The sequence below is a fragment of the Phytophthora ramorum genome (assembly GCF_020800215.1).
Source record: "Phytophthora ramorum isolate Pr-102 chromosome Unknown Phyram_PR-102_s0001, whole genome shotgun sequence".
Lineage (NCBI taxonomy): Eukaryota > Oomycota > Peronosporomycetes > Peronosporales > Peronosporaceae > Phytophthora > Phytophthora ramorum.
This window is the reverse complement of record NW_027150647.1, coordinates 5,556,748-5,575,392: the sequence shown is the minus strand read 5'-3', so window position 1 is coordinate 5,575,392 and position 18,645 is coordinate 5,556,748. Positions and strand designations below refer to the sequence as shown.

At 55.3% G+C, this 18,645-nt stretch overlaps 7 protein-coding genes across 7 annotated transcripts; 3 read left to right on the top strand and 4 right to left on the bottom strand.

Annotated features, from left to right (window-relative positions):
- Window positions 1–527: 527 nt before the first annotated feature.
- On the top strand, window positions 528–1,976 carry KRP23_1475 (uncharacterized protein; the record flags this gene model as incomplete). The annotated part of the gene is made up of 7 exons (XM_067885521.1): window positions 528–716; window positions 776–985; window positions 1,057–1,233; window positions 1,291–1,427; window positions 1,494–1,561; window positions 1,642–1,761; window positions 1,828–1,976. The coding sequence occupies 7 exons, from the start codon at window positions 528–530 to the stop codon at window positions 1,974–1,976; spliced, it is 1,050 nt and encodes a 349-aa protein (XP_067752050.1).
- Window positions 1,977–2,236: 260 nt separating this feature from the next.
- On the top strand, window positions 2,237–3,220 carry KRP23_1474 (Protein FAM227B; the record flags this gene model as incomplete). Its single annotated transcript, XM_067885510.1, has 1 exon — window positions 2,237–3,220. One exon carries the CDS (start codon window positions 2,237–2,239, stop codon window positions 3,218–3,220), a length of 984 nt encoding a protein of 327 aa, XP_067752049.1.
- Window positions 3,221–4,227: 1,007 nt separating this feature from the next.
- On the bottom strand, window positions 4,228–4,994 carry KRP23_1473 (Ubiquitin-conjugating enzyme E2 22; the record flags this gene model as incomplete). The annotated part of the gene is made up of 2 exons (XM_067885499.1): window positions 4,228–4,863; window positions 4,992–4,994. 2 exons carry the CDS (start codon window positions 4,992–4,994, stop codon window positions 4,228–4,230), a joined length of 639 nt encoding a protein of 212 aa, XP_067752048.1.
- Window positions 4,995–5,637: 643 nt separating this feature from the next.
- KRP23_1472 (uncharacterized protein) lies at window positions 5,638–7,512 on the top strand (the record flags this gene model as incomplete). Its single annotated transcript, XM_067885488.1, has 3 exons — window positions 5,638–5,669; window positions 5,746–6,165; window positions 6,486–7,512. 3 exons carry the CDS (start codon window positions 5,638–5,640, stop codon window positions 7,510–7,512), a joined length of 1,479 nt encoding a protein of 492 aa, XP_067752047.1.
- A 117-nt stretch (window positions 7,513–7,629) lies between these two features.
- On the bottom strand, window positions 7,630–11,367 carry KRP23_1471 (Ubiquitin carboxyl-terminal hydrolase 6; the record flags this gene model as incomplete). The annotated part of the gene is made up of 1 exon (XM_067885476.1): window positions 7,630–11,367. One exon carries the CDS (start codon window positions 11,365–11,367, stop codon window positions 7,630–7,632), a length of 3,738 nt encoding a protein of 1,245 aa, XP_067752046.1.
- A 139-nt stretch (window positions 11,368–11,506) lies between these two features.
- On the bottom strand, window positions 11,507–13,351 carry KRP23_1470 (Sorting nexin-24; the record flags this gene model as incomplete). Its single annotated transcript, XM_067885465.1, has 1 exon — window positions 11,507–13,351. One exon carries the CDS (start codon window positions 13,349–13,351, stop codon window positions 11,507–11,509), a length of 1,845 nt encoding a protein of 614 aa, XP_067752045.1.
- Window positions 13,352–13,859: 508 nt separating this feature from the next.
- KRP23_1469 (TBC1 domain family member 31) lies at window positions 13,860–18,623 on the bottom strand (the record flags this gene model as incomplete). Its single annotated transcript, XM_067885454.1, has 5 exons — window positions 13,860–15,995; window positions 16,067–17,438; window positions 17,510–17,688; window positions 17,768–17,861; window positions 17,932–18,623. 5 exons carry the CDS (start codon window positions 18,621–18,623, stop codon window positions 13,860–13,862), a joined length of 4,473 nt encoding a protein of 1,490 aa, XP_067752044.1.
- Window positions 18,624–18,645: the final 22 nt, after the last annotated feature.

Below are 18,645 nucleotides of genomic sequence, written 5' to 3'. Positions count from 1 at the left end.
CCGAAGGACTTAATCGATAGCTAAGACGACCAGCTCTCCAGTGGCGTGCCGAAAGCGCGACTCGTACTTTGGTTGATTAGATGAAATTTGTTCGACGCCGTCTCATTTGCCCGCGTGATATTTGAGCTAGTGGACATGGAGGCAAGTTGACTTTTTACGGGTGAAAACTAGGCAAAACTTACGACTTTTATACCTGTTGCGATGGACCCATGGTGTACAGTACCGTAAAAATCGTATCGAAAGGCACCCATGCAGGCGACGGTCGTAAAAAAAAGTCAGCCTATCAGATCGCTCTATTTTGGTCATCTATCATGTCATGTCAAAAACCACCTCGAATAAATTACCACCAGTCAATTCGTTACACCTCATTCATCGGCACCTTATCCCTCAAGCGCACGGACAGTAGCGCATGCCGCGAATAGGCCGCCCCCGCGTCAAAGCGATTTACTTTACATTACATAAATTTCGTGCCAATATAAATTACGAGCATTGTGACTGTAATTTATTTGTAGATTCAAATTCTAAAGATGCAGTCCGCTCACGAAGGCGAGGAGCCACCGCTTGACGACGCCGTCGAGGAGGAGGAGGAGGAGGAAGAGGTGGAGGTCTTCTCGGCCAGCGCACCCTCCAGCGACCGTGTGTCGTTGCTGCCGAACGCGCCACGCCGCTGTGTGTCCAAGGAAATGCTGGAGCAGATGCCGACGCTCAATATCAACGTGCGGTGGCATCGCTGTATCACGTCGCATTTTAGAGCTGACGTTTTGAATTCTCGCAGACGCGGTACCACGAAGTCGCCGTTCCCAGGCCCTTCGGCTGCTTCCACCTGATGCAGCTCATTGAAAAATCCATCCAGGTGGGGGCGCTCTTCTCGCCCAAGCTCTTCGTGCCCAAGGAGATCTGGCAGCAAGACCGGGTCAAGCTGGCGGGCGTCCCTCTCAAACTTGATGTCTTCCATCAGCTGAAGCAGGGGCTGGAGAAGACCAGTGTGAGCTTTTGCACTGCAACTTTCAAGTGATAAGGAGAAGAGAGAGAGAGCTCATTTTATATATTGATTAGCACGCTCTTCCGTTGTCGTCGGACACTGCCAAGGCGGCTTTCGTCAAGGAGCTGGACGCGCTGCTGGAGTTTGCGCGACAAGAGCGCGTGCACCTGATTCGCTCGTTCCCGTTCCTGCCGCAGGATAAGAGCAGTGCTGCTCCACCATTGGCACGCAGAGGCAGCCACATCAACAACGTGGGGCACAAATGCTGGCGTTTCTGTTTATTTGTCACTGATGGATCGTGCTGTTAGACTGAGGAGGGAGGTGCGGAAGGCCCTGCGTCTGGTATCGGCAAGCTGACGAATCTGGCCTTTGGGTTTGGACGGATGGTCAAGAAGCAGGCCATTGCTGCCGTGGAACGCGTCGGAGCCGCGCCTTCCGTTTCAGTGTACGCATTGCGTTGGCAACCAGAGCGGGTACTGTTAGGATTTACTCATTCTCGCTGACGTTCCAGGTCTATGGATGAACTGGACGAATACGCAGCGGTGCTCTGTATGTTCTTCAACTCCACTCGGAGCATCGGTACGGGGCTGTAATCGCCAACTACTTGTGGGCAGAAACTTTGACTCTGACCTCGTGCGATACGATAACACTTTGGGTAGAAAATCTACTTGGACTACGGGCAGATGCCGATGGCACGCAAGAGCAAGTGAACGAGCCCAGCGCTGCTACTGAGAGTCCGCAATTGGATGCCACCACCTTGAAGAAGTTGGAAGACCTCGGTGAGTTGGTTCGCCTTCGAGGTTCGAAAGCATTAAGGCTAATCTGGGTCTCGCGTGTATGTGAAGCTATTTTCCTGGACGAGGTTGTCATTGAGCTCGTAATGCGCGACGTCCACAGCCTCTTGGACATCTACCTGCGAAGACTGACGCGGCAATTCGGCGAGTTCACGGTGGAGCAGGCCGTGCTAAAACGCCACCCGTCAGTGTCGGCATAGTTGTGGCATGCTTACCCTACACTAATAATCCTGAACATGAATACTGAATAATTCCACCCACTTCACGCCAGAAGAACACTTTCAAGGCAGACTAGCACTGTTCGAGACGCGTGGAGAGCAAGCAAGAGCTACGAAGCATTTTAAGGCAAGTCCAAGATAAGGTACTGTTAGTGGGCTATTTGCGGTCGCTGTATTAGCGACAAGATGAGATTTCCTTTTGGCTGCTACGTGTTTGCTGGTAGAAGCTCGGTCGTCACAGCATGCTCAGGAATCCCTCGGACTCGCTTCGTCAGCAGGAGGCAGTCGACAATCGCCCAGACGAGTTGGTACCAAGGAAGTCATTCATCACTGAAGTGGAGCGTCTCAAAGGCATCTCAGCAATCGCCAGCAAAAATGATGCTGTTCGCTCTGCAGAGGGGACCGCCGAAGTGTTTCAACTCATCGACAAGCTCGCCGAAAAGCAGCAGCGAAGTAAGCGCATCCGAAATATGATGCAGAGAGCAGCCCACAAGACCATCCTTGTCGTTCGAACGAAGAACTCCATCCAAGCAGCCGAAATCGTGACGGTCCGCTTCAATCAACATAAAGTCACCGAAGTCCCGCGCAGCGTGCAGCTTGCCCAAATCCGCACGAAAGTACTGCGACACACACGCTTCGCCTCCGCCAAGAAACGAGTCCAATTCGAGAAGATTTTCTCGGACGCTCGCGAAATCGACGCGATACTCAAAGACATGTTCTGGTACCTCACCGCGCACTGCTTCCAGCCAGATCGGCAGCCGCACCTTGAGGGAAGCCTCTATCAACGCATTGCGGACACCTTCACAGCTCTCTTTGTCCGCCTGCAGATGAAACCTTCAAGCCGCGACTCGGGGTTCTTTGACCAACTACCCGATGTGGTGGCGCAAATTCTGTTCGTAGCTCTGTACGAGGCATTCCCGCGTTCTCGAAAGACCATCGCCACCGACGACGTAAAGCACGAGATCCTTCGTACGTGTTGCTGCTGGATTCTGGGCTTTGTGCCAGCGGACCTGCGCTATGATCACTGGGTGGTGGTAGACCAAGACTCGCCGAAGCGGATCGCTGAGCTTGCGGACTTCCCGTCCATGCGCAATCGCATGATGAGAGCCGAACGTGTAGAGCGCACAAGACAAGCGGTCCGGANNCGTGGCACGAAGACCAAGACGACGATCCGGACGAGGCTGCAATGGCTGGCGACCATCAGCTGCGTGAGAAGCAGGATATGACCGAGCCGCTCCTCACACACTGCAAGCGCACTCGAAGACGCGTCGAAACTCAACCTTCTCCATTTCGCCTCCCAAGAACCACATCCACCCAGCCAGCAGCAGTGGCAAAGGTGACACCAACTCAAAAGCGGCAGCTCATGTGGAAACTCGCGAGCGATTCACTTACGAAATGTGCAACTCGCCGTTGATCGGCGCCTTCTTGGCAAGACATCAACTGGAGGCCAACACCCCCCGTTTGCGTGTGCAGATGCGACTCACTAGTGGCAAACAACGCGATTTGAGTGAGCAGGAGCACTTCGAGCTGCAGCTGGGGTTGTTCCTTCGCGTAGAAGACGCCTCGTAGACCCAACAGCGTTCGGTGATGCACTGGTGGAGCTAGAGACTTTCGGAAATGCAGTCCGCACGCGTACTCCAAGAGAGGGAACAAGCACGAAATCTCGACTCGCGCGAAAGGAGGCGGCTGGTCGGAGAACACCGAGCTCTGGACACGCAGCTGAGTGAGCTTCGGCAGAGCGGGGAGCGGGTTCACGAATTCAGCAACCAACTTGTGAGTAAGCTCACATCGAGGCCCTCTTGAGGCCGTCGTCGCGTGGAAGTAACGGTGCCACTTCGACAGGAGCAGCATTCACCACCCAGCCCCTGGAAGTGCTGGGTCGACTCGTCCTTTCACACCGCCGACCGCCCCCACGTCGTGGAGGCAGCTTGAAGGCTGCAATACAAGGAGGGCAGTGGCTCTGCAAGGACACTACAAGAAACCAACCGAACGCAACTGGTGAGGTCGTAAAATGCTGCTCGTGCAGCTTAGATTAGGTGAATGGCTTCGACATTCGTTCGACTGGTCCGGTCTAGTGCCGTCAGTACAAGCAAATGAACGAACCCGCAAAAGCTCCACTTCGGGATGAAAGATGTCACGTGGACTTGCCTAGAGGCGCTTGATGCCTTTCTTCTTGTTGGCCTTCTTCTTGAGCGAGCCTCGACGTCGGTTGCCTCTATTTTCTTTTTCTTCTTCATCGGCGTCGACACGCTGCGTCCTTATCAGTCTCCGAGCTCTCAACGTCCTCAGACGGTCTCTTATGCTTGTCATAGCTTCCACCATGGCCACTGCTTTTCTCCTTCTTCTCGTCCTCTCCGCTCGTGTCATCAGGCTCCTCACTGGCCACAGCCGATCGCTTCGGCGCGTGGATGTTTGTCCACAGCTTGGCGCGACGTGCGTACTCGTCATAACTGTCCAGGAAGAGCTTGCCCGCCTCGTCATTCAACGATGACTCTGGGAACGGCACAATCAGCAAACAGCGCACCACCTGCAGTACGTGAGCGAGTCCGAGGGTCGGTTTCCAGTCCTTCTTGAGCGTGTTCACGCAGATTTCCCCCGCTGGCTGGGACACATTGGGGTGGAAGATCTTGGTCAGGAAAACGCCGCGCGGAGGCTGCTCCGGGAAGCTCCCGGTGAGCGTGAGCTTTACGGTGAAGTAGCCGCCTTCGTAGGGCGTGTCCTCCGGTCCACGAATTTCGGCGTGGATTTCACTGAGCTGCTCCTCATCCTGAGGAAGGTAGCGGATGCCGTCTAAAGGCTGCATAACCAACTTCCGGAGCTCGCGGGCCACACGCTGAGCCACTTGGGGCGGCAAGTTCTCCGTCGTGAGCTATCAATGGACAAGGCGGTTAGTGTCCAGTATTTAGAGAATTATGGCGCCTGTAGAGCGCGTTGGGGCATGCAACTCGTGTGCAATGGAAGATCAGGCGACGGTGGACCTGGTGTATGTGCATTTACCATTGGAAGAGGTCTGTGGGAAGGTATGGACAGAGGTGGCGCAGAGGAGACTCGCGGGCTTTTTATTCAAACGCGAACTGAAACGGCAACGAGTGGTGTGACGTACACTAAACTATTTATAGTAGCGTGAAACGACGCAAAATGGCTACAACATCCACAACGGACTTGTTTTTTGCAGCCCTGGCGGATATGCTGCAGGAAGCAGCGGAAGAAACTGCGGCGGCGCAGCAATGGAACGACGCTCTGTCCTCTGCGCAAGAAGCGTCGAGTATTTTCAAGTTCCGCCGCCAGCCAGCAGCCGGAAATTGTTCCCAAGTCGTCCGGCCGAGCGAGCTCTTCAACACCGCGAAACCTTGTTGCGCCGGACTTGACCGATATCGGAAGCCCCCCATTGCCCACTGCGCCGCCTGAGGAGAGAACACATTTGTCAAAATCGGCGAGGAAGTATCTACAGACAGATGGCTCCAGTGGCCCACCACCGGAGCCCAACAGAAGACAAGAGTCAAGGCGCCGCGTTCGTTGCGTGCCAAACTGCACTTCTACGTAGGAGACGGGAGGGTGGTCCAGTGCAGCGCGAAGTGCGAGACACGCGTTGGGCCACCTCTCGTTGCAGCAGGCAATCGCGTTCATTTTACTTCTGGCTGGAATGCTGTCGGAGGCGGGCACCCCGGCTCCAAGGTACAACGTTCCTATTGCTATTAGCCTCATACTGCTACCAGCCGCCACTGAAGACGATGCGGTGGCGTATTTGCAGCGCGAACACCACCGCTTGTATATCACTGGACTATCACTGGCCACCGCTGTCGACTTTGTGTGGTGATGCGTCCGAGGAAGGAGCTTTCAACGGCTACTTCGTGGAGGCTACCAAGAGCTTCACTGACGTTGGAATCGCTGCATGCACTTGCCAAGTCAGTCTCATCTTTTGCAGCTACCTGGAGCTCATCGATACCGAGGCGCCACTTGACGAAGACAGCGAGGAAGCCCGAAAGCTGCCACGAATCCCACCACCCAACTTTCGGCTCTGGGATAAGCTGAAATTCTTCTTCCCGAGACGCACACTGCCGAAGCGCGCTCAATTGAGCCTGGAATTGCTGCACCGCGTGCTAGTGGTCGCGTGGATTCACCTGGTGTGCGGCGCCCTGCTGCTTGCACTAGGATTAATTGCGACTATGTGGTATTCGGGTCGTACGCAATTCCGCGTAAATCCTGTAGGCATTCCCTCTACATCATGTTGTTGCTCAAGTCGGCCACGACGCTGCTGGCCTACCTCACGGTTTCCATCGCATCAACTACGATGGCTGTCTCGAACTCTACGGTTTGCGTGCTCGTGACCCCAACAGCCGAGTGCGAGAAGTTGACGGTGTACAGATTCGCCTCCCGCAGGAACCAGTGCTAGCGTACAATCGCGCGTGGCTGCACCGCGTTCAACGAGCCAAGGCCTGGACGGTTTGCTGGAGGCTATCTACTACTCGTGTTTTACGCGGCACTGCGCAGCGGACAGGTCATCGGCGGTCGAGGCGTGTCAGCGATACTAGGGTGCATTGCGGTGGTGCAACTGGTACTCGATGTGTGGACGCCGCTGCTGATTCTCGTGGCCGCCCGGTGCGGGTCCGCGCTGCAGGCTCTCCATCATCGAGGAATCCCTGGGACGGATCCACTTTTTCCACCGCAGCTTCGGTGGGAAGATAGTGACGAAGAGGATGACAGCAGCGATGATACTGGAGACAGTGACGACGACAGCGAAGCAGATAGCGATGACCTGGACGGCGATCAGTCGTATCACTCTTCGTCGTCTAGCGGAGACGCTGATCGAACTCCAGCCGAACGACGAGAGCGAAGGCTGCGTCACCGCCAAAGAAGGCTGGAAAGCCTGCGCTCAAGCCCACGTGAACCCCAACTGCCTATCGTGGACGCAGACGCGGTTGAAGGCAACGAAACTGCACGTAGTGCGAGGGACATCGCTACTGCTCGAGACGTCGTCGAGGGCGCCAACAGCTCTGGAAAAGGAGCGTGGGTGCGCCATTGGCACGAGGCCTCTAGGAAGGCCTACCTTGTGCATTCGATCACCGGCGAGGCAGTGTGGGAGATCCCGAAAAACGCAGCCACGACACCAGCACCACCTAGAGAAGTCGATAGAGTCGATGATCGTGCGCCACTCACCCCGGAAGCCTTTGATGAGCACTGGGACGATTTGGCCGATGGCGGCGGGTTCGTGTGCCGCGTCTCGCGGATCCCGGACTCGGTCGTTCTTGCGCAGCACCTTCAAACCCAAGACTTCACCATCGTGTCGGACGGCCTACGTCCTACCGGCGCTTACCAGCAGCGCACCGTTCTATTCTACGCAGAGGACGGCGAAGAGGACGAGGAGCTTGGACTGATGTTCATGGGGGAGTTCACCTTCGACAGCCTAAGCCTGAAGCTGCGAGCTCGCTTCCGCTGTGGCGAGCCGGAGCAGATCGTGCCATTCGTAAGGAGACTGCAACTCAAGGAGATCGTGGGCGCCTACGCTCCCTGCGACTGAATGAACAAGTCTATAATATTGAGAGCTTCCTTGTTGGTGGTTCTTGTCTGCCCTTGCAGACAGCATCAATGCACAAGACGAAATATACTAGAGGGTGCGGGCTGCAGCTCGTGCGTCTTACATAATGCTGCAGCGGCGCTCGTCGCCCTCCTCGACGAAGCGCTCGATGTCTTCGTCCGTGATCTTGCCTGGCTTCATATTCTTCGGGAAAAGGTCCTTCACTAGCACGCTATCCATGTCCGAGCGGATGTAAAACAGCAAGTACGCCGACGGACTTACGACCTGCTGCTCCTCCACGACACGGACGCGCTCGTCATCGTAGTAGTACCATTGGTCGTCCACAAAGTTCTTGGCATACGCCGTGTAGTGACCGCCGCCAAGAGCGCCCTGGTGGTTCACGACGCCGTAAAGATTGTACTTGGTTTCCAGACAGCGCGACTGGTCCAAGTTCGAGTTCGTGTATCCACGACGAACGCGGTTGCGAACTGCTGCTGCTTGTGCTGCAGCTGCACGTTGACTGTCTGTGGTGCTACTAGACGCAGCCTCCGTATCCGCCGTTCCACCGCTCCCCGCTTTTGTGTCTGGGGATGAAGACTCGCCATCGCCGTCAACGGACCCACCTTCCGCTGTTCCTGTTGCCAACTCGCTATCTTCAGGTTTCTCACCTTGTGCATCCTCTTCCGAGTCGCCGTCTGCTTGTTTTGCCAGCTCAGCAGCCCCCTCATCTGCCACGCTGCCAGTTGCAGATACCTGCGAAGCAGGCGCTGTAGCGATTGATCCATTGCTCTCGCCACGAGACCGGAGCTTGATGAGCCTTCGTGCTGGGACCGACACGCTCGACGCACCCTTCGGTTTCTTCATCGGGTACTTATCTGGGATCTCAATGTGTGGGGCGACACAAGACGAGAGATCCAAGTCGTGGATCGGGAACTCCACCAGCGACGCCAGTTTCCGGCGGTATGTTTGGGTATACTGGAAACGCTTCAGATGCACCACCATAACAGGCGGGAGGCGCCAAATCTCGAGCTTCTTCGTCATTTCCTGGTGATGCCGGCAGCTGGAGCAATAGCCTTCGCTGATCTTCTCCTCGCTCGTAAACGCATCCAAGCAGTGACTCAAAGGCACGGGGCCCTTGTCAATGGCTTCGTTGCGAGCAACGCTGTCGTGGTTCTCTACGTGCTTCATCTTGTCCATCATCTCGCGGTCCTGGAACACGCTTAGGTCCCAATCAACAGTGATTGCTTCTTCTTCGAGGATGTCCAGCGGCTCCGACGTGCACGGAATGGTGAATCCAAAACTGCGTGTCAGCCATGAGGACCGCGAATCTGTGAGGCCCTTGGTCTCAACGCGGCGTAGCAAGAACCCGCACTTTGAACTAAAGTCTGCAGAGGCGTCATTGAGGCCCGCGAACACGCCGTCGATGTGGTTAGCAACCAAGCGGTCGCCATTTTGCACGTCCTCCTCTACCCACTCGGTCGGGGGTATAGCGTTCGGGCCCACATACTGCTTTACACGCTCCCATACCAGCTGATACAAGTGAAGGCCACTCGTAAGTTCGGGGCACAGTCGCACGAGGTTGGGCGAGCCAAAAGGCACCGGTCGGAATGGGTTTTTGAAGTACACAGCGGAGTAGCTCAGCTTGCGAGAAAGCAGTGGAATGTAAAGCAGTCGCGCTTGGCGTGGTCGTAACCTGTTCAGAGGCACCTTGATCTCGTCCTCGGTACGACGGAGCCGTACCAGCACAACAGGCTGATCTTCATAGTCAGCGTGCGCCGATGGCGGCTCCATGACAACAGCCGGAATGTACTCGTGGGATTGCGTTCGCATTCGCACATCAACCAATACGCCCTTTGATAGTTTCTCGTAAAACGACGAGTGATCAGCTTCCTCCGACCGTAAGCCACCCACTCCAACAGCCTGGACGTATGATGGACGGCGGTGGCGTGTAGCTTGAATGGTATCTGAGTCGAGCGGTTCCAGCTGGAATGCGATGAGCCGATCAATGCTGCGGATCTGACCGACACGACGGTTGTCGGCCTTGAAGCTCAGGATCATGGAGCCGCTGAATTCGCACAACTTGATGTCACTCTCGGAGACACCAGGCATATCGAACTCCTCGTGGCACATTTTCATCAGCTCGTGCTTAAGATCGAAAATTGTGGCTGAAATACTCAAGCGTACTGACACCTTCATTGGAGTAACTCCGTTTGCGAGCATCAGCTGCACTGTCACTGTGTTGTGCTTGGGTTCGGGTAACGGTACCTGCAGGAAAGTGAAGGGCTCGAACCGCGCTGATTTGAAGCCACACACGCTGCATGTCAGCAGTGACTTGTATTGGCCCGTGAACAACGCGACGATGATCGATACCTCGCGCCGGAGGTGATTGCGCCACCATTCATCTGCAAGATCTGCATCATAACGCCCGTCGCTGTCAGGCTGCTCGATGTACGGCTTGTCCTGAATACGGTTCAGGTCTTCGCTTAGCCCGCTCAGCAGAAATGCGAGAAGTTCCTGAGCATCTTGTTGGTCATTGCCGCGGAACACCTCGTTGAACTTGCCGATGGATTTCTTGAAGTTCCGCGGAGAAATCGATTTCTGCTTAACACACCACATGTCTTCTGCAAGTTTGCCGTAGACCTCCGCCAACTTACCTTGCAACCCCAGCGTGCTGGTGCGGTTGATGTCCTCTAAGTACATTCCTGAAAGAAAGTACTCAGCCAGCAACTTTGTGTTGGTTAGACACTGCAAGGCTGAGTTGATATAGCAAGTGTTGCCAAGATTTGCAAGCCCAACCGAGCCGCCCGAACGCATTCGGCGGGGAAGAGCGAGCTCCTGTTTCCGGCGAGTCTCTTCTTCGGACGGTACTGAAGAGGAATCGTCCTCCACGTCGTCATCATCCTCTTCCTCTTCGTCATCTGCATCGTTTTCCTTTCCCTTTGATTTCTTCTTGGACAGCTTCTTCTTCGTTTCAGCTTCCCAAATGTCAAGCATCGGTTCACCATCGGCAGCAACTACCACCTGCCGCTGGACTTCAGGACCGCCACCGTACCACAACTTAAGAGCCATCCACAACTGCTCACAGATGATAACATAATGCCGACCCAGCTTAATATCTTCAGAAGTCTTCAGAATCCGGTCGCGCCGATCACTCGTGAGAAGCGGGTAGTTATTGATACACTTCGGGCGGACGATCTCTCCTTTCAGGTTTTTCATGTAGTTGTCCTTGTTGGCAGTGCTACCACCATTGACTTGTACCTTTGATGTGCTCGGGGTAGAAGTTGCGGTTGTGGGTGTGACCGTCACAGGGGGCGTGAGTAGGAGTGATTCCTTCACGTGGATCTTGATGTATCTACACCAGTGAATATACCACTTCCGCTCAATCAAATACCACCGGTCGTCCTCCACCAATGTGGTGGGCTCATACGGGGTGTAGCATCCCGTCGCAATCAGCAATTCCTCCTCCTTCGTCGCAGGGACCAACCCCAGATCGATAAATGCCACCTCACGCATGATCCGCAACGTCGCCATTTCGTATTTCTGTTTGATTGTCCAAGCAGTAAATTCTTCGAGCGTCAGCGTCAGAGCCTCGGTCTGTTTCTTCGACGAACTCGCATCCCATACGCTCCTTCTGTGCCCAAAGCCCTTCATGATACCATCAACAAAGATACCCAATTCGGAGCCCGATACTGACGGTGTCCTCGGTCCCATGCTCTCGATCAGAGATGAGGATGACGAACTCTTCGTAGCGTTTAAGGATGGATGCTTCTTCTCAATCAGTGCCGTGATTTGGCTCTCCAGGTCTGGATTCTGCGTAATATCCAGTCGAAGCATACCATAGACATCCTCACGGGTCATGTACGAACCGCCCCCAACGCTGGCAAAAAGCTTGAATGCAAACTCGGATTTCTCCTTGGTGGTACCACGGCAGGAAATCGATAGTGCGCTCACAAAGCTGAACACGTCAATATCAGTCCCGTTTGCTCGCGAGCCGAAGCTAGAAAATACCCGCTGAAGCGCTCCTCCGACATCTCCAGTGGGAAATCGCTGGTGAGTGCATCCAATCCACTGCATCACCGCCCGCGGACGCGCGGTAGTTATTAAAGGCATCCTGCAGAACAGACACCTCCTTTGCGTTGAAATGTGTCTCATTTGCGAGGATCTTCTGTTGCACTGCAGGATTAAATTCCTCCTGCGACTCCAATAGCTGCGGATCAGCTGTCTCGCACAAAATGTCAGCGAAAGGAGCCATCCAGTCCACGAGAGTGTGGTAAGCCTTAAGCTCCGGAACAATCTTAACAAACTCATTGCAGCTCATGCGCACTCGGCCCTGGTCAAAGCCTTCACTCAGCAGCCGACGGTACTCTGCTCGATCCAGCACGTTGCGTCCGTGGAGTGATACCAAGAAGTTACTCAGCCCTGTGCTTTGAACTTTACCAGCGTGGTCCAAATCGCACATGTTGAAGATAAATTGCAGCTGGTCGTCCATTGTACCGCAGCGTAAGATTGCTACAGCACGCAGGAACTCGTCCATATTAATGTCGGATCCTTGACGGTCCGACACAGCTTTCATGAAGCGCATCGCGAAGCTTGACGGCATGTCCGGGAAGACGCCAAGGATATCCCTACGGAAGGAAGCGCGGCTTATACAAATCTGCGAGCCAGCCGTGTGCATGATGACACTGTGGCGGTTTCCGCTCTCATCCGTAGTGCTTCCCTTTGAAGGCTCTCCGGCAATCGCTGTAGTCGTTGTATTCACATCCTTCACCGGAGACGTCGGTGGGCGTCCGTTGGGGGCTGCCGCCGTCGTGCTGGTCGCCGAACTGCGGGAACTCTCAGCCTCAGTCTTATGCCCGATGCTCGTGTTTCCATGGTATAAATATTTCGACGAGCACAGCCGCTTGAAGGCCGTCGAAAAGTCGTCCAGCAGCTCGGGCGGCAGCATATTCTTCATTCGCTCCGACTCGAGCTCCTTCTTGTGCCGCTGCAGCTTGCGCTCGTACGACTCCATGTGTGCATAGACCTCCAAAAAGTTAAAGAGCGGCACACGGATCAGCGGCCGGATGTCCAGCACCTCGTTGATGTACTTCTCCAACTCGCTGCGTCGCTGCTCCACAACACTTTGATGGCGATTACGGAACACGTGGCGCTTGGGGAAGTACAGCTGCTTGACGGCCGCGTTGGTGCGTTTGAGCCGCTCGTGGAGCTCTCGAAAGTCCGAGTAGCGCTTGCGGATGAGCCACTGCAGCCCTCCCTGCAGCTTCACCTCGATCGAGAAGACCGTGTGCGTCGTCTTGTCGATATCCGCCTCTTTCACTCCGTCATTGGGCAGCGTCACGCTCTCGATCTCGAATGACGGCGCTGACCCGGACGACGGGCTCGAGTACGTTGACTCGGCCGCCTGTCGCTCCTTCGTGCGCAGCCCAATGAGTTCACCGGAAGTGTGGGACCTCTCGAGCGTCGGCGCGGAGCGCGCGACCTTGGGGAGCTGCGCCAGCGTGTCGTTGTCCTGTTTCGGGGACGCGTCCCCCTGTCGCTCCGTGGGGACGCCCGCCGCCAGAACGGAGGACGTCGTGGACGATGGCGACGTGGCGGCGTCCAGCGGCGTGGAGCCGCTCGGGGCGGACGCCGGGTTTCCTCGCAGACTGAGCTCGGAGGGCGACAAGAGTGACACGACGTCCTCCTCCTCCTCGGCGATGGATGCCACGCGCGCGCTGTTGGTGTCGCTGCTGCTCCCGGCGTCGTCCTCTCGCCGCAGAGCCAAGTCGTATGCGGGCAAGCTCGAGGTCTTGCGCAGCGTGGGTGTCGACGGCGGCGGCGCCTCTGCTGTCGCGTTCTCCATGGACTGGCCGGCTAGTAGCTACCGTGCGCCCTGAGTGCGGAATGGAAGATGAATGATGGTCGCGCGGGTTGACGTTCCGCGCGCACCTTGCACCCTTGCAGCTTTTGCTCGTTTCTTGAATTTGTTCGGTCCCCCTCCCCCCGCGGCCTCTTGGTGTGCGGAACATGCAAAACCTTCCCTACAACATATTTCGAAGTACGCAATCTCGACTTAATCACCGCAGACGAAATACACACCGACGACGCAAGTCATAGAGCGCTGCTCGACGTGTCGACGCTCTTGGTTTTGCTGTGCGCCCCGCTAGGTCGAGTAAGCAGGGTCGCTAAGAGCTACGCGGACAACAATGCCGGGGAAGCAACACAAATTACACCTGGAATATGCCATTCAACGGGTTTTGCTCTATTTTTAGCACGCTTGCTGATCCGACTCCTGTCGTTGCATTGTGGTGTCGCAGTTGAAGCAAAATCTCCAGTCGACAGCGATTGGAATCGTATCTTGTTACAGCAATTTACAGGTCGTCGTCGCTGTCCGTGTCGAAGCTGGACAGCTCTAGCAGCCGCTTGGCGCGCTGCAGCAGTTTGGTGCGGTCGTCCTCGATGATCTCGTCCTCCTCACTGTCGTGCCGCACGTCGAACGAATCTTCGTCGTCCTCCTCCTTCTCCTCGTCGCTGGAGTCGTCGAAGCGGATTCCGAGCTTCTTCTCCAGCTCGGCAATCGGTCGCTGCAGCGCGTCCATCACGGTCGAGCTGGCGTACTCTTCGCTGTCGCTGTTGGATCGCTCCATCGGATCGGCCGCCGGCACAGCCGCACTGCCGCCTGGCTGAGCAATCTCCGCCTGTGACGAGTATTCTCCTGCTGGAGATGCGCGAGTAGGCTGCGGGGTGGAAAACATCGCTTCGTTTTCCGCCTGCGAGAGCTCTCGGACGGAGTGAATAGTTGATACCCCTTCATCCCGCGTCTCTGGGTATTCCCGTGCAGCTTGCGGGGTGGAAGGTTCTCCGTCGTCCCCAAACGAGAGCTCGCGGGCAGCTTGAGCTGTAGTTGTAGTTATTGCTGCGTCCACCACATGCGAGAATTCTCGGGTGGATTGCGGCGTAGATACAACTTCATTCTGTGCGTACGGCAACTCTCGGACAGCTTGTGGTGTCGATAAGCCTTCGTCATCTCCGTGCGAAAACTCGCGTGCGGCTCGTGGCGTGGAGAATGCGTCGCCCTGTACCTCCGAGAACGTTGGGATGATTCGCGGTGGGGTTTGCGGCGGCGTACGGACCCTCGTAGCACGTTGGCCCTCGTGTCTCACTTCGTCTCGAAAGCTGTAACCTCCAGCGTGCTGCCTTGATCTGTCGCTGTGGGTAAAGCTAACATCACTAGCAGCAGCTTCGTCCACTTGATCCCTTGTGTGTTCTTCCGCGCTGTGAACGCTGGGGCTGTTATGGCCGCTGCTCTCGCTGCTGCTGATATTGCCCAACGCTTTCTCGAGCAAACTCATCTCCGCCATCGTCCTTCGCATTGACGCGCTTGCAAAACTCATGCTGCTCTCGCTGCTAGGAGGCCCCTGCAACGGAGTGTGGGTCGCAAATTTGCCTGAAGCGTAGTCTGGAGTGCGCGGAGCCGACTCATCCTGTTGGCTGCCGTTGTCTTGGACATCGTCGCCAGCAGGGATATTCCATCGCCTCGAGGTTTCCTCGCTGTCAGAGTCGGAGCTTTGGTCAGGAGTGCGGCGATTGGGCTTAACTGTGCTATGCTTTCGAGCCTTTGTTCTGGGGACTGCTTCTCGATATGTGAATTCTCGTGCGTGGTGGAGAGAGGTCCTGTCTTCGGTTTGCTGTTCACGGGTGTGAGACTTGTCAGTGCGCTCTCGCGCGAAAACTCCATCATCCTGCTCGGCTTGGATTTCATGGTCTAGTGCATCGTTCCCATGCTGTTCCTTTCGGCGAGCACGCCGGGCAGTTTCCAGTCCCAGCAGCTCTTTATCCTTCGCAAGCTGTTGCTCTACGAGTTGGTTTTCCAACTCTTGACGAACGCGTCTTTCTTGGCTTAGAAGCGCATGCTCCTCACGCTGACGCAACTGGAACTTCGTTTTGCGCGCCTGCTCTTCATCCTCTCTTTTCCAGCTTTCGAACTTTAGCAGATCCTGCAGCTCTTGCTGCTTCGCCCGAGTTTCGAACTCAGTCCGGAGACGTGATAGCCTCTCCTCCATTTCACACTGCTTGTGGATTCCCCGTACTCGATCGTGCGTCTCAGACTCAATCCGCTGCAAGTCCTCTTCTTGCTTGCGCGACGAAATCTCGAATTCCATGCGCTCCTTCTGCATTGCAAGCGTACCCTCCAGTCGCTGGTATTCGGTTTGAAGCATCTTTGATGCCTCCTCCAGCGTCTCATGGGCGGAAGTCTCCATATTACTAAGGTGTTGGAGTCTTCGCTGTCGGGTCTCATAGTCCAGCGTTTTCAAGTGAAGTATCCTCTCCTTCTCTGCAGCAATGGCCTCTTTCCGCCGTCGTTCCTCGGCTTCGAGAACCAGTTTTCTTTCTTTCATCCATTTTTCGTGCTCGGCCTTCAGCTTCGCTGACTCCTCTTCAATCTGATCAAACAGCTTTTGCTTATGCGATAACTCTGCCTCCTCCAAAGCAATTCGGTTACGTTCCTGAAATGACACAGCAGCACAGTTAGTCTAACATTGTACTTTGCCACATACGCAGCAGGCAGTCTACTTACGCTTATCTGGAAGTCCACAACAAATCGTGGATAGTGAGCGAACGCAGGGTACTGTCCTCTTGACAGTGGCCAATACGGGCCGTGGCCTTCTCTGGTCCCAGGATTTTCAATCGCTGTAAACTCACTCAAATCAAGCTTGTCGCGGAGGTTCATCATCAGCTGAACAAACTTTTGGATGTCGATTGCGTTCTGCTGGTGAAAAAATTGTTCGATTGAAAATCGATCGCAGGCAGCGAGGAGGGCTGTCCGGAAGTAGGACAGATACGCCAACACAGCAACAAAAAGGAGCTGTGGTGTGTCCGGGAAAGTAAAGAGGTGGTCCCACAAGCACATCCACTCGTCTTCACTCAGCACTTCCGTGAAAATTGTCTTGAGCAAACTCCAAGCGAACGCTTCGGACGTGACCTGGTATTGTGTGAAGTGGTCAAAGAGTTGAGCGTCTCGCCGAGCCAACTCCTTTTCAATTGCGCTCATGGCAAACACTGGTGGGTAAGGTAGACTCACGAGGAAATCACCACACCAGTGGAGCATGACACTGACGCTCGCTTCAAAAGCTGCTAGGTCATTCTCTCGGAAGATTTTGACAAACGGGTACACGACGGCAGGCAAGTAGCTGGCTTCGCCGAAGGCGGGACACCAATATACAATCGCTGATAAAATACGGTGGAGACGTCGAAAGATGCGGTTATCTTGCAACGGGTACTGATCCTTCAGCCGAACAAAGACTGGATGTTTGCCTTTCGCCACCAATGACCGAAAAGATTCCTCGTTCTTGGGAAGGCGAAGAAGAAATCGCCAAACGAGAACGCGGTACTTCTTCGGGTACATACCATTGCACTTTAAGCTGCCAACCAAGCGCTTTCGGTTCACTTCAATTTCTTGAGCTGTTAGTTGGGAGGGAGGACGCGTTAAAGGGCTCATCCGCCGAGTTCGGACTTTCTCCCGTAATGCTCGGGAATCATGATCATGCTTCCCTTTGCTAGGCACACTAAGCGGGCCTGTTGTAGCAAGCAATCGTGTCCGTGTGGCACTCGCTGGTCGCATGCGAGAATGCTCCGTCTGATGTGCAGTTGTGTCTCCAGTTTGCTTTGGTGCACGACCAATCCGCCTCGGGTACGTTGCTCCAAATAAGCTATCAATTAGCTTTGAAGGGACTGGTCGGCTTTGCACTGGAGCATTAATTTCCACCTGATTGGAGTCTGCGGTCGGATCGATATCATCATTCGAGAAAGGTGCATCCGGTAACCCAGATCGGGTTCGTAAGCGAGCATGCTCGCCTAGATCAACGAGGCCCTCTTTTCTCCTTCGATCCTGAGCGCGAGCAGCCGTTTCTCGTGCAATCTCCATATCATACAACAGCAGAAAGCCATCCCTGCATACCAACATTTGTCGTCCATTAGAGGCTGACAGCTAAAGAATCGGAAAAGACAAAAGGTATCTTACCCTGTTGACGCCGCAAGATACCGAGCATGACACTCGATATCGAAAGCAGAAATTGTGCGTCCGCGGTTGGCAATCTCCAGCTTGATCTGAGGGTTCTTCGCAGCAACGTCCAGGAAAAAAATGCCCCCGTCATCACCCAAAATACTGATCATCGTGTTGTGACCAGGAAGAAATGCGTGCTGTAAACACAACAGCAACAATATACACTGTCAACTCCAATCTCCACCCAATAAATCTCCAACTCGACACGCCACTCACACTCGAGACTTGCTTAATCGGCGACGGGAGCTCAATGATCCGAATAATCGTCTGCGACTCGAACTCCCACACGTAAATAAACGGCGCGCGGCCACTGCATCAATATATCCAGCACTAAAGTCAGCACAACTCCTCCAATAAAAAAGCTCAACTCAACTCCTCACCTCGCCACCAGCACTTGGTGGTCTTCCGAGACTGCGATCTTCTTGAGTCCAGGCGATCGCTCTCTCTCAGGCAACGCGAACCTGTATCTCAGTGCCAACGACTCGAGCTCCCACATCATAATCGTGTCGTCTTGGAAGCAGACAGCCACCAACCCCCCTCGCGCCACGAACGTTGCTTCTTCCACGCCGGGGCCGGCGTTCAGCACTCGATACCTGGACCAGTCCTTGGTGTCCCACAGGATCACGGCATCTTGCGAGGCCGTGAGCGCCAGTTGTCCGGACTTCTGGAAGGACGCGCATCGCGCCGGGAACCTGTGACCTCGTAGCGTGCTGACCAGTGTCTGCGACAGCACGTCAATGCAGCGCACCGTCTCGTCCTCGCACGTCACGAGCAGCTCCGTCTTGCGCGCGGGGCTGAAGCAGCAGCTGACGGTGGGAACTCCCAAGTGCATCACTAGCGCGTAGCGATTGGCCGTTACGAAGAAAACGAAGACGCGACCGCGCTCGTCCGTCGCCGCCAGCAGCTCACCCGACACGTTGAAGGCCACGGCGCGGAATCTCGCGGGCTTCTTGTCGTGCGAGCTCAGCGGCAGGTTCTGCACGCATGACAGCAGCCCCTTGCTGCTCACCAGCGGCCGCCGCGGCCAGATGATGCCGTCCTGCGTCGCACGCAGCGACAGCGTCTGCACCATTTCGGAGCCGCCGCCAAAATGA